General features: G+C 39.9%; 2 protein-coding genes across 3 annotated transcripts; one reads left to right on the forward strand and one right to left on the reverse strand.

Moving 5' to 3' along the window:
* Positions 1-749: 749 nt before the first annotated feature.
* On the reverse strand, positions 750-6,000 carry pheta2 (PH domain containing endocytic trafficking adaptor 2). 2 transcript variants are annotated; one of them, XM_005921810.3, is made up of 5 exons: positions 5,920-6,000; positions 3,793-3,881; positions 3,400-3,700; positions 1,559-3,122; positions 750-1,502 (listed from the first exon to the last, which is right to left on the reverse strand). In XM_005921810.3, the coding sequence occupies exons 1-4, from the start codon at positions 5,933-5,935 to the stop codon at positions 2,719-2,721; spliced, it is 810 nt and encodes a 269-aa protein (XP_005921872.1). In that variant the 5' UTR covers positions 5,936-6,000; the 3' UTR covers positions 750-1,502; positions 1,559-2,718. The 2 variants fall into 2 exon arrangements, with proteins under 2 accessions (XP_005921872.1, XP_005921874.1); XM_005921812.3 differs by lacking the exon at positions 5,920-6,000 and adding an exon at positions 4,858-5,108 and having other exon boundaries at positions 751-1,502.
* On the forward strand, positions 5,968-12,927 carry cd2bp2 (CD2 (cytoplasmic tail) binding protein 2). Its single transcript, XM_005921814.2, has 7 exons — positions 5,968-6,075; positions 6,408-6,486; positions 7,461-7,590; positions 10,579-10,736; positions 10,934-11,498; positions 11,575-11,660; positions 12,384-12,927. The coding sequence occupies exons 2-7, from the start codon at positions 6,412-6,414 to the stop codon at positions 12,492-12,494; spliced, it is 1,125 nt and encodes a 374-aa protein (XP_005921876.1). The 5' UTR covers positions 5,968-6,075; positions 6,408-6,411; the 3' UTR covers positions 12,495-12,927.
* Positions 12,928-14,250: the final 1,323 nt, after the last annotated feature.

A 14,250-nucleotide genomic window follows, 5' to 3' on the forward strand; every position in this document is an offset into this window, starting at 1 on the left:
ACAGTCTGTCGACGTGCCGCCACCCCCCCCCCCAAATAGCAAAATGCTTTCCTTCATTTGCTCTTTCAGGTTTTATATCCAAATCTACTTCAGAGATAATCTGTTTTCATTTTATTAATCAGGCACATTTATTTTTGTTCTGTGGTTGAGACTGTTTGTGTTTCCACTTATCTCCCCACCAGCCACCGATGAGTCACATCTCTGCTTTTCACTGGTTTCCAGTCCCTCAGTAATCTGAATTAGGCTGGTGTTTGTTTTCACTGGACGTGCAGGAATTCCAGGGTCTGAGTCTCAGTACTTACTTTGTATTCTTGTTGACCTTTGACCTCTGTTTCACTAGACCATCAACATCTCGTTGCAGGAGTTATATGTATCACACCACATGGTGTCAGTTTTTACTTTTAAGAGGAAGAAGTGGATAAGATAAGATTTGCCTGTATATATTTTTTTCTGTACACTTCATTTATCGCTCATACATGAGACGAAATGCACTGTGGGAGGAAACTGAAGCAGGCAACTCCACGCAGAAACAATGATTCAAACCAGGAACGTTTTTACTGTGAGGTGACAGTGCCAACACGTGCAGCGCCATATTAAACTACACTGAAACTCTGTGTTTTAGCTTTAAAAGCGGCTCCATAATCTGCTCCCACAATAATCATTCACTGCTTTTACACTTTAGGATTTACTTAAACAAGTTAGATCTTGCAACTTACTTCAGTGGAACATTTTAAAGTATTACAACAGATTGCATTGCTTCTAATATCAGCATATGGTGACCACTGTATCTGCTTTAAACATCATTTAGCCTGTTGTTTTAACACTGTGTGCGTTTGGGTTTTTTATTCGTGTTCTTTATGTGATTGTGACTGAAAATAATAACAACAACTCAATGGCTTCCTCATAGATTTGTCTTTTTGAAAGGGAAAAGTAATGACTTTAAAATCGGTCTTCGGTAAAAAAACTAATAAATCAAAGTGGTTTTCTTCAAACTGGCCCTTCGAGTTGGACACGAGTGTCAAGCACTTCTTAAGAAATATGCAAACGAGCTGTAACATCTCAAACTTTTCACAGATGTGTCAGCTGCTGCAGTTTACTGACTTCACCGTCTGCACAATGTGTTTAACCGCCGCTGTGGCGAGGGAATGCTTTCATACAGATGTGTGTGTACATTGCAGGTGCCTGTGCTGTAATGTGACGCATCCCACCACGCTCTTGAGAAGCCATCTATCATTTCTGGATGATTGGTATGTGTGTATGTAGGGTCTGGAATGTGGAGAAGCTCCCTGCTTGACCTATGGGGAAGACGGTCTTAGCAAATTGGAGTGACACGGGAGACATGAGAGTTTGTAATGTCATAATGTGTGTTTGATCACCGTCCAGTCTGAGGTTACTCTATTTGGTTATTTGAGTCCATCTGTGATTGTGTTACATCAGTCGCCATTCAGTGAATTTCAAAAGCACTTCAGGTGTCTGTTGTTGTTTTTCAAGTTGCAGGACAGCTGAATTGTGGACGCTGCTGATAAAAGTAAGCAGCAACTAACTTAACTAAAGCCACTAAATTTTCTTAAATATGTAACACCAGCTGCATTCTTTGTGTCTCTTGCATGCTTCTATAAATCAGTCAGTCACACACTGTGCCTGCAGCTCCCTCTACTGTTCATGTTCCTTCATTGCTTCTTCTTCTCTGTGCAGGTTCTCAGTCATCCATCCACTGCTTCTTCTCTGTGCAGGTTCTCAGTCATCCATCCACTGCTTCTTCTTCTTTCGGCTGCTCCTTTTAGAAATCACCACAGAGGCTCATCTACCTCCTCTGTCACAGAAACCCTCCTTCACTACATCCATGAATCTTCTCTGTGGTTTTCTTCTTTCCTCCACCCTTTGTCCAGTGTATCCACAATCCCTGCTCTTCACATGCCCAAACCACCTCAGCCTTGCCGCTCTGACTTTCTGATCTGTCCCTCTGATGTACTGATTTCTAACCTGCAAATGAAAAGCTTAACATCCTCAACTCTGTCACCTCTTGTATTTTTGTCAGTGCAACCATCTCCAAACCATACATGATAGCCGGTCTCGCTACCATCTTCTAAACCTTCCCTTTCACTCTTGCTGCCATCCTTCTGTCACAAATCACCGGTGACACTCATGCTTGCACTCTCTCCTTTCTTTTGCTTTGGATGGTATTTAAGCTCATCTTCCTTCAGGACATGGACTTTCTTACCACCACTGTTAATCACAGGCGTAGATTTAAGAAGGGGCTCTTATGAGTTATGTTTTTATTTGTATTTTGTGCATCAAAGTTGTGTGTCAACATGCCAACGAACCAGTTACAAGTCATAAAAAACAATAGACATGTTTTATTTGATCGTACAGTGAATTTCATATAATACTCTTTTATTTAACACTGCATCATGGTGGGCGTCCCACAGCAAGAAAATCACAGGTGTAAAATATTGCCATAAAATATAAAAATAAAAGGCCCCTTTGAACAGCATCTACCCTGCTTTACATTCCAGTGTGTTTTCTTCACAGAATCTAGAAAATCTGAACTTTCTGCAAAGAGTTTAAAGCTAATCTAAAAATGACCGGCGTTGATCAGACAGATGTCAGGTGTCTGCCAAAAATGTCAAAATACTAAAACAGGCCCGCTTCCTCTTTGACACACATGACTCACCCCATCTCAGTTCCTCCTAAGGAAACATTAAACTCTTTTTTCTTTCACCCCAGGTCAATAAGATCTTGATCAGTGTGGTCCTCTTCTTTTTGACGACTTTTCAGCCAGTCCTCTCGCACTTTCTTCACTTCCTGGCCATAATAATCATGGAGTTTGCTAAAATCCTCGAACAGGTCAAATCCCACCAAAGGCCACTCCCCATACAAAGGTGCTGGTCCATTAAGAGGTGTGACACAAGCATGTCTCCTGGTCCAGAGTTTGGGGGATTTTTTTGCCACTACTTTAGCTGGTATGGAAGGTGCTTGTAAAAGGGTGCTGGCACTGAAGCTCCTCCCCTCTCTGACTACTGCTGTTTTCTGCATTGTGGTGAATAAGAAGCTGTTTGTGGGCAGCTTGAGGGCACTGACAGAGGGGTGGGACTCACCCAGGCTTTGCTGCCGCTTAGCTTCTGTGAATAGAAACCAAAATATGAACAGAGAACCCTGCTTGTATATATAAAGTGTAAAAATTTCAACAGTTAAATTTTACATTCAGGTTATGTGCTGTGATATTTCAGGACTAGGGGAAATAACTTGCTGTAATCAAACCAGACTATTTTTTTTTAAAAGCTCAGTGAGCTGTTTAAGCGCTGGGCAAACCATAGATTAAAAACATATAAAAATGGCTGATTGAAAGCAAAAAACACATGAGAATTTGATGTATAGGTGGCAGTACTCCTAACACACCTTCATACTGTCTCGCTAGGTCTTTCACCACCATGGAGAGGTAACAGTGGCTGGCTGAGTGGAGAGCTTTCACCCAACTCTCTTGACCCTGGCGATCTATTGCTGCAAATCTGTAAGTTTTGAGTCCAGGCCCAAACACCAGGGAGAAGGTAAAATGTCCATCGGTCTCCGAGTGCTGAACAGCACACCCTTCCAGCACAATGACACCCAGCAGGTGTCTGTCAGCTGGGCGCTCCTGGTAAAAAAGCAAGTTTGCCTTCAGGACAAACCACCGCCGGTGGTAGGTGTCATTTCGTTTTTTCTACGGGGACATTTAAGATAAATGAAGTCAAAAGATTGTATTTGCACATGAAAAGTGATTTCACATTGTTTATGATGTATATCATCTCAAACCTTTTTGTTGAGATATCCCTCTTTATCCACTGGAGATGTGCACGAGAGGTAATGGGTTAAAATCTTCTCATGAAGCTTCATCACAACACCTGAAAAAGAGAAAGCACTGATGCATTCGGATGATATTTATACCAAAATCTGCACTAGATGTAACGAACACATGACAGAAGAGTGACACGGCAAAATATGCATGGCCCTTAAATTACTGTACTTGTTTTATGTGTGAAAGCAAAATGGATTTGTTGGTATGATACAAAACATCCATGAAAGTTAAAAAGTAAAGGCAGGTGTTCAAGAAAACAAATAAAAATGAAAAAATACTTGATGAAAATTATGAAAAGTATGTGTACTAATAAAACTAACATCATTTTTAGTCAGTGTCAGGTTAGTTACATTTATTAACATGACCTGCCTGATTTTACACAAGGCTTTGATTTTTCTACATGACTGTGAGTCGACCGCATCCACAACGTAGCAACACAAAATGAAACATTTTGAAACAATAGAAAAAACTCAAAAAACGGACTCAAAACTAAATAAATAATTCGAAAAAATTAAGCAATGATATTTCAGGTCGTCAGAGTCAAGCTTACTCTGTTTTCCCTATTACAGTGAAACCAAGCAAGGCAGATTTTATCTTCTGTTTCTAGTGAAACAGTCTGCAAATATTAAAAGTGTACAGATTATTTAACTTTAATTGGTTTGTGTACCTTTAACTTTTTGCTTTTGATTTTAATGTCTTTTAAATGTGATTTGAATGAATTTTAAGCCATTTAAGCCACGCTAAATAATCTCGCAATGTCATGTCACGGAGGAACTGAAAAACTGCAATACTTGCATATACAGCAGTAAAAACTAGATCCAACACAGTAAATTTATTACTGCTGTACTGCTGTGTTCATACTGCTATTTCAACCATTACGAGCTTTTTCTATAAGTAAGTTACAGTCACAGTGAAAACAGGTGTATAGCTGTGCAGCTAAATTGTATCTACCAAAATCCGACACTCTTGTCTAGTAACTATAAACAACAGTGACATAATAGAAAACGGTGACTCAGACTCACCCCTGCCAATGATAAATCGCTCACGGGGTCAGTTTGCCCTCTCGCGTGGACTTTACCTTAATTACATTCGCACATATTTTCTTTGATTCCTGTCATTCCTGCTCGTGAAGCCGATTGTTCTCCTCCAGATCCAGACAATGTTTGAATGTATAGTTTCAGGTTACTACCACCGGTTCTCCCTCATGAACAAGAGGACGAGCGTTGAAATATAAATAACTCGACCCACTTCCTGGTAACAAAACCCTGGTAACATTATATTCTCTCGCCTCTGCGCTTGAGTCTGCTTTGAGCTGATGGGTCATACACCGGCAGTTGAAACCAACCTTACTGACAAGAAGTGCTACCTGGAAGTGAGATGCTCAGCCCTCTCACTTCTGCATTTTCTGTCACTTGATCTAAACTTAATATCAGTTAAGTTTAGATCAAGTCTCTCATTGTATGTGTGAGGCAAATGTCCCTTGTATCTTGAACTTTGTTCAGAAAAAGTATATATTTATCCATATATCTAAAAGCAGAAAAACATTAAATGGCCTCCTGAAAATGTAGCTCATCGTTTCTTTGCTTGTGTCTGCTTTTGACATCCACTTATCCTTTTTATCCTTATGGCCCTCAGAGAATTTAGAATCTAAAAGGCTCCAACGTGTAAAGACATCAAAGGCCTTATACACTGAGGAGCCCTTTCTTGGTATATAAGGCCTCGGATGTCTTATATACTTTGGATATTCATCGCTGCCTCCTGTATTTTTGTAAGTGCCACAGTCTTCACATCATGGCATCTCTCACTACCACCTTGTAAATCTTTCTTGCTGCTTTTTTTCTGTTACTCATCAGCCCTGACACTTGTATCCACCAACACTCCCCTGCCTGCACTCTCTTTTTCACCTCTTTAGAGCATTGTCCTTTAGTTTGGATGGTTGATCCCAGGTATTTGAACCCATCCACTTTCACAACCTCTAGCATTTGCAGCTTCACTGTTACACCCGCCTCTGATTCACACACATGTATTCTGTCTTGCTCCTACTGACTTTCACTAACTATTCTCCTATCTCTATTTTTACTTACCTGGATGATTGAGCATGCATCAAGACAATACAAGCCAATTCATACTCCTCGTCAGCTGGTGGCGGTAGTGCGCCGTATCGCTGTTTGTTAACGACAACGTGAAAACATGAAAAGAAGAAACTGAGTCGAAAACGAACGTCGTTTGAATAATTTTCGGCAAGTTTTTACATCATTTTACAGCAAAACATTATTTTAATAGATTCCTTTTCATTTTTTCACCTATAGCGTGCAAACATTATACTCAGTAAATGTTATTTCACATCTACAAAGGCGTTTTGAGATGTAGTATTTGCATGTGGTTTGTAGCTCATGTTTTTGGCTAACATGTTAGCCACAGAGCTAACCTGAGTTGCATGTTCAGGGCTAATTATTACAACGTTACAGGGCTACGCGCCTTAAAAGTTTCATAAAACTGCTCAAGTGACATCACAGCTCACCTTCACCTCCACTTCACGGGAATAAAAGAGTCACTGTTTTTCCTCCTGTAGCACCATGTCGAAAAGAAAAGTAACATTTGAGGATGGCAACGGAGAGTTTGACCTCGAAGACGATGTCCCGAATAAAAAGGTAATGCCGTCTTCTTTACACGGTTATTTAAAAAGTATAGACTGCTGTGGTGGCAGAGGTTAGCAATAATTATTTTGTAGTGCAATTAGATTCTTACTAGTTGTTTACAGCCAAGCATCACACACGTACTTTCGATATCTCCAATGTTAAAATGGCACAATAATGCGCCAGTATAAGTCAGTTACCGAAATTTAGCTCTGAAGTATTTGTCAGTGTCATGCATACAGTTGTGTATATAGTCAATAATAATAGAAAGTTAGGTGGTGCTAACACTAACTTTCGTAGAGTGAAACAATCTGATGCCAACATATTGGCCTGTGTTTATCTATTATGTATTTAGTGTATTGAAAAACGCAAATGTGTGGTCATTTAGCAGTGTTTCAGCTTTTGATGTAACAAACTAGTTAGCAACATGTTCTAAAGAGACAGCTTAACGCCACATAAGCATCTGTACCAGAGATGCTCAAAGCAAGTGCAAAGCTGCAGATGTTTACATACAGTCAGGGCGTGAATGCTAAATTTGGGCTTTTAACGCTTTTTTTGAGCTGTTCTTTCCCAGGATGGAATTATTGTACAGCAAATATAATTGATGACATTAAAAACCTCAGTCATTTGTAGTTCATAGTCATCCTAAAAACACAGATGCATCGTATAAGCAAATAACCTTTACTCTAGTAAAGACTATACTTGGTGGCCGAAGAATTTAATTTGACCACAGCAGAAGCAGCATTAACTGAGAGAGTTTTTCGTGTGCTTTGGCACTTTTAATAAAAAGTTAGAGCCTTTTTATTCTTTTTTATTCTTTGGACGAAACCATTAAAAGCACACTACTCTGTGTGTGTGTCTGTTTTGTTTATTTTTCAGGAACTAATTGATGAAATAGGAGTAGTCAATACATCTTTTTTTTTATGTCATTTCAATTCACTTGGTGAAATATTTGTGTTATTTTTATTTTTCTTCTACTCTCGAAATAGAGTTGTGAAGCTGTCAGCGGACCAGGCTCCAGGTTTAAGGGTAAACACTCCCTCGACAGCGATGAAGAGGACGAAGGAGAGGACACAAACAGCAGCAAATATAATATTTTAGACAGTGATGATGTTGAGGGTATGTTGATTATTTAAGCTGTATCTGTAACTCTTAAGTGGTCCTGTTTACTCTTCACATGTTTATTTCCCCCACATTGAGTCAAATTTAGAACTGTCCCTTTATTTCTTTAAAGGGACAGTTTGATTTCTTAGAATTTGGATTTTATGAGATATTATGATCCCTTTTATTTCCCCCTGGAATGTTTTGCGTATAGTAGAGGTAGTGCCACTTTGGAAAAGTAATTGCTGAAGGGGATAACATATCATAGGTCTGTTAAGTTGACAGTAATTTTTGGCCAAATGAGTTTTAGTTGACTGGTGATTTCAGTGTGTCTTTGTCAGCTGAACAGTTACAGTTACACATCGTACACCCTTGTGTTATCTGAGCAAATTTTGGAGGATTCACTTGAGCATTGCCTTGTTTTACTTGGCCTTCATGCATTGGTCGTACTGTCTTTTTAGTTAGTTGTGTTGCTTTAAAGTGCAGACACACAGCACTTTGCATATAACTTCTACTTTGTTAACATTAGTTGCTAAACCCAAAGCATTTCGAAACACCAAATGATGAGTCACTCTGAGGGACAAGCGGGACACCTTCTAGAATAGAATAGAATTCAACTTTATTGTCATTGCACATGCACAGGTACAGGGCAACGAAATGCAGTGCAAATGCAATTCTACAGTGCCAAACAGTTTATTTTTGTTGTATATCTGTCTTTTAACACAGTTTTAGTCATCCACACTACATCTAGGTAATTTCAGTTTGTGTGGTACATTCACACATGTGGTTAGGTAGTCAAGGTTTTAACTGTTGGAGCATGTACAGGGTGGGCCATTTATATGGATACAGCGTAATAACATGGGAATGGTTGGTGATATTAAAGTCCTGTTTGTGGCACATTAGTATATGTGAGGGGGCAAACTCCTCAAGATGGGTGGTGACCATGGTGGCCATTTAGAAGTCGGCCATCTTGGATACAACTTTTGTTTTTTCAATAGGAAGAGGGCCATGTGACACATCAAACTTATTGGTAATGTCACAAGAAAAACAATGGTGTGCTTGGTTTCAACGTAACTTTATTCTTTCATGAGTTATTTACAAGTTTCTCTTTGTTCACAGCCATTGACATGTCGAAGAGGTTAACACGTGAGGAGCGGATCGAAATTGTGTTGATATCTGGTGAACGCAGTAACCGGGTCATTGCAGCAGATTTCAATGCAAGACACCCTACGAGACCACCCATCTCCCATGCTACAGTTAGCAAACTGCTTGCTAAGTTTCGTGAAACTGGTTCAGTGTTGGATTTGCCAAAATGTGGACGCAAGAAAACTGTCACTAATGAAGAAACATCAGTGGCTGTCCTAGCTTCATTCAGCAAGAGCCCACAGCGTAGCACTCGCCGCATGTCACTGGAGAGTGGCATTAGTCGAACATCCCTTCGGCGGATATTAGCTACTCACAAATGGCACCCTTACAAACTCCAGCTACTGCAGCATCTCAACGAGGATGACCCAGATCGGCGCACAGAATTTGCAGAATGGGCAAAACAAAAATTGGAACAGGACCCTCAGTTCACGCAGAAGATTTTGTTCAGTGATGAGGCAAACTTTTATGTGAATGGTGAAGTTAACAAACAAAACCACCGCTATTGGTCTGACACTAACCCACATTGGATGGATCCCTCCAAGACTGTTGGAACAACAAAAGTGATGGTTTGGTGTGGTATATGGGGTACAACGATAGTGGGTCCATTCTTCATCAATGGAAACCTCAAGGCCACTGGATATTTGAAATTGCTACATGATGATGTGTTTCCCTCTTTATGCACTGAAGCTGGCACGTTCCCTGAGTTTTTCCAGCAAGATGGTGCACCACCACATTATGGGTGCCAGGTCCGAGCATTCCTAGATGAACAGTTTCCTGGAAAGTGGATTGGTCGTCGTGGGCCAGTTGAATGGCCCCCAAGGTCTCCCGATCTGACCCCCTTAGACTTTTATCTTTGGGGTCATCTGAAGGCAATTGTCTATGGTGTGAAGATACGAGATGTGCAGCACCTGAAACTACGGATACTGGATGCCTGTGCTGGCATTTCTCCTGCGGTGTTGCTATCAGTGTGTGAAGAGTGGGAGAAGAGGGTTGCATTGACAATCCAACACAATGGGCAGCACATTGAACACATTTTATAAGTGGTCAGAAACTTGTAAATAACTCATGAAAGAATAAAGTTACGTTGAAACCAAGCACACCATTGTTTTTCTTGTGACATTACCAATAAGTTTGATGTGTCACATGGCCCTCTTCCTATTGAAAAAACAAAAGTTGTATCCAAGATGGCCGACTTCTAAATGGCCACCATGGTCACCACCCATCTTGAGGAGTTTGCCCCCTCACATATACTAATGTGCCACAAGCAGGACTTTAATATCACCAACCATTCACATGTTATTACGGTGTATCCATATAAATGGCCCACCCTGTATATCTGTCTTTTAACACAGTTTTAGTCATCCAGACTGCATCTAGGTAATTTCAGTTTGTGTGGTACATTCACACATGTGGTTAGGTAGTCAAGGTTTTAACTGTTGGAGCATGTATTCTAAATATCACAGGATTATACTCATTTAATTGTGGGAATCCAAAGTCCTGATCAAGATTAAAGTTTGCTTAATTATGTGTCCCTACCTAATCCCACTTTAAAGAAATCAAACCCATTTTAGCGAGAGGGGGTGCTGAATTCTCTGATTTCTGTCCTATGCAAGTGAAAGATGTTGTTTTGGCTCAGTCAGGGGTTTTCCTACATAGAGCGAATTTTGGCAGCACCCCAGTGGGTTTTTAGTCACAGCCAATGGAAAATCACAAGTGAAATAAATGGTCATAAATAACAAAATGCAAATATAGCAACACATACATACTGCTTTGCCAAAGACCTGCTTTAATCCAGGAAAAAACCCGTAAGCATCATTTGTGAGTAGTTGGTTAATACGACTATGCCAACTGTGTTTTCAGGTCAAGAGGGAGCAACCATTGACTTTGATGAGGGAGTTTCTATTACTCCTTTCAACCTGGAAGAGGAGATGCAAGAAGGACACTTTGACTCAGAGGGAAACTATTTCATCAAAAAGGAGCAACAGATTAGAGACAACTGGCTTGATAACATTGACTGGGTAATTGAGTTCCTTTGTATTACACCACTGTTTATTCTTTCTCTCACTGTTTTTATTTTTTTGTCTGCTTTTTTCAGCCCGAAATCTGCTTTTGAGTGTTGGTGTCTTTGTATTTCACGAGTTTGTAATCTCATTTTGGTGACAGGTGCTTCATATTTTAAACAGTGTTCAGTAATAAAAGTCTCTTCTTTCTTCAGGTGAGAATAAGAGAGCAGCCTTTCAAAAAAAAGAAGAAAGGTCTTGGAGCCAAAAGGACACGCAGAGCAGGTGATGAGGACGAGGCAGAGGAAGAAAAACAGAGAGAAGAACAGCAAGCAGACCAAGAAGAAGAGGAGGAGGAGGAAGAGGCAGAGCCTCCAGAGGACCCACTGGCATCCTTCACACAGCACCAGCTCACTGAAGCTGTCATCGAACTACTGCAGCCTGGAGAAACAGTCGCTACAGCGCTCCGTCGGTTAGGAGGCCTTGGAGGACGGAAGAAGGGAAAGCTGAGGGAAGAAGAAAAATCCACAGAGGAGACCAAAGGGGATAAAGAAAAGCTTGATCGGCTCACAGCGCTAGCTGACCGACTGGTTGGATCCGGGATGTTTGAAATCTATCAGCAAACCTACGAAAAACTGGCCTACATGTTAAAGAGCATGACTAGCAAGCGGCCAGCGGTGGGGGGTAAGGAGGAGGAAGGAGATGAGCTTGACATGTTTGCTGACAAGTTTGATGAGAAGCATGGTGAAACAGCTGAGGACAAAGATGACAATAATAGAGGTAATTTAGTTATTTTATCTGCTTTAATTTTCAAAGACTGTATTTTTGGTTTAATCCCATTTTGCCTTCCATCCAGTGAGCGATGAAGTGATGTGGGAGTACAAGTGGGAAAATAAGGATAATTCAGAAGTCTACGGCCCTTTCACAAGCCAGCAGATGCAGGTACTCTCCTAAAACTACTTGAAATTGAATAACAGGACTTCTGTTAAGTGTTTGTAGGTGACTGTTTAAAATAATCAGAAGGGAAATGGTTCCCTCTCTGGCCATCGATAACGGTAATCGAATCTTTTTAGACCAAAAATCTTTTCATCCTCTAAATCTGAGGCCTGGGTTTCCAACTGGGAATGGGTGGAGTGTCCATTCCGTGTTGGGGAGGTGTTGCTGCTCGAAGTATCTCAGACTGTTGCAGCATCTGCAGTAATGCAGACACTGTACTGATCGATTGTGTTGAAGACAGAGTGTGAAGGTGTCGATTCTCTGGTCAGTCTATGCTCCTAATCTCAGCTATGGTTTTGGGTAGTCATTGAAAAAATGACATCACAGATAGAAGTAGCAGAAATTAGCCTTTTTGGAAGGGGGCTGAGATAGGGTGAGGTTGACTGTTTGGGAGGGTTTCCCCCCTAGAAGTGCTGGAGCAGGTGGCTGAGAAGAAGAGGTCAGGGTGTCTCGGCTGATAAGAGGCAGAAAATTAATGAATAGATTATAGCATCTTATACTGTACATTATCCTAATTGTAAAGGTGTTTGTTGTGGATCTAGAGCAATGTAATAATGAACCTCATAGAGTTAAGAGCTTTTAGGTTTAAGGAATTTTAAAAACACTAATGACATTCAGCTTTGAAATTTGAAGTATCTTATCTTTTCTTTGTTTCTGGTGTCTTTCCAGGACTGGGTGGATGAAGGCTATTTCAGCAGTGGTGTTTACTGTAGGAGGGTGGACCAGGAGGGATCGCAGTTCTACAGCTCCAAGAGACTGGACTTTGAACTCTATACATGATTTACATCGAGTATTGAAAACTTTGAAGATAATATTATGTTTCAGCTACAATCAATTCTCAGCCTTTTCATGGTTTTTTTTTAGGGCTTTGGTTTCAGATCTGCCATTTTAACACTGGTTTTGTTTTCTGTACACTTTTTTTTAAATAAATGATGTATGTGGTGAAGTAATCTGACATGTTTCTGTTAATCTTAGAATCAGATGACTCAATTTTAAGCTCACTGTGTTTTATTTCTTTCTTGACATGTGCTGAAAGTTTAAATAGCCTTTCCAGTTGACGGTACATGTAGCACATTTTGAGAGACTGAATTATTCAGTTATTGTAGAGTATTTTACACTTATAACCATGGTAAAAAAAAAAAAAAAAAACGTACACCCTCTTTAAATGATAAGGTTTTACTGTCTGGACATAATAAAAAAAAATCACATATTACAGAGTGTCATTATTTAAAACAAGCCAAAAAGCAGAAGCAGTGTGTGAAAGCATCCTCACTGGTTCCACAGATGGATACAGTTGTGGTCAATAGTTTACATCCACTCATGGGTGTGAATGTCATGGTAATTTGGGGATTTTAATTGATTCTTGGAACTATTCTTTTTCCAAGGTCGAATGATTAGACAGCATACATCTTTAATGTCTTTGAAAAAGAACAACTGGGTGCACATGTTTGAATTTATTTTGGATTTTGTCTAATCCACACAAGGTCAAAAGTATACATACAGACAAACATACATACAACCCACTAATATTTTGCTAAACTTTCCTTAGCAAGTTGGACCTCAACCAGATGCTTTTGGTAGCCATCAACAAGCTACTGGAATAATTCTGGCTTGATATTTGACCACTATTCTTGGCAGAATTTGTGAAAGTTTCCAGGCTTTTAAACAGATGAGGTCTGGCTTTTAATTGAATGTAAGGGACTCAACTTTTATGCATTTTATGTTAAAAAAAGGGAGTATAGAGAAGTATAAGCTATAACCCTCCCCCTTCTTATTGTTAAATAAATGACTGCAACATTCATCTTCCTTTCAACAAAACTTATGGCCTACATATATCGAGATGTAAATTGCACCAATGCATTAATATGTATACGAGCTATACAGCTCATTCATATATACATACATCGACCTATATCTACACAAACATATGTACTCATAGATGTAGTCACGCACAAAATCACTTATGTAGAGTCAATGTTTCGACTCTTTATTCCAGAATGAATAAATTAAGAGGGTAAGTAACAGCCCACTGCTGACTCAAAGCAGAACTTTTTGGCAGTTTTGCTGGTCCCCAAGTAATTCCATGGAGGAAATACATCTGCAAATATTTTAGAGAAACAATCGTTGCGTGCCAGTCAGTCTGGGAGGGGATATATGGCTGTTTCCAAACAATTTGAAGTTTATTATTTTACAGTGAGAAATATTATTCACAAGTGGAAAACTTTAAAATATTCACAGTTATGAAGCTTTCCATGAATCAGGAGTTAGTTTTCTAGAGACAAATCTGAGGAGAGTTAAAGCTTAACTGGGTCATACAGCAGGACAGGAGTCTCAATGCAGCCGCAAATCTATCACCGAATGGCTGAAAAAGAAAGGAATCAAGGTGTTGCAGTGGCCCAGACAAAGGCCAGACCTCAATCTGATTAAAATGCTAAAGCGTAAACAAATCTGGCAATCCTCACTGAACTGAAAAGAAGAGTGAGCCAAAATCCCTCCACAATCATGTGCAAGACTGATAAAGTCACATAGGAGTTTT

Source organism: Haplochromis burtoni, unplaced genomic scaffold (genome assembly GCF_018398535.1).
Source record: "Haplochromis burtoni strain Fernald_Lab_line unplaced genomic scaffold, NCSU_Asbu1 Contig_52, whole genome shotgun sequence".
Classification (NCBI taxonomy): domain Eukaryota; kingdom Metazoa; phylum Chordata; class Actinopteri; order Cichliformes; family Cichlidae; genus Haplochromis; species Haplochromis burtoni.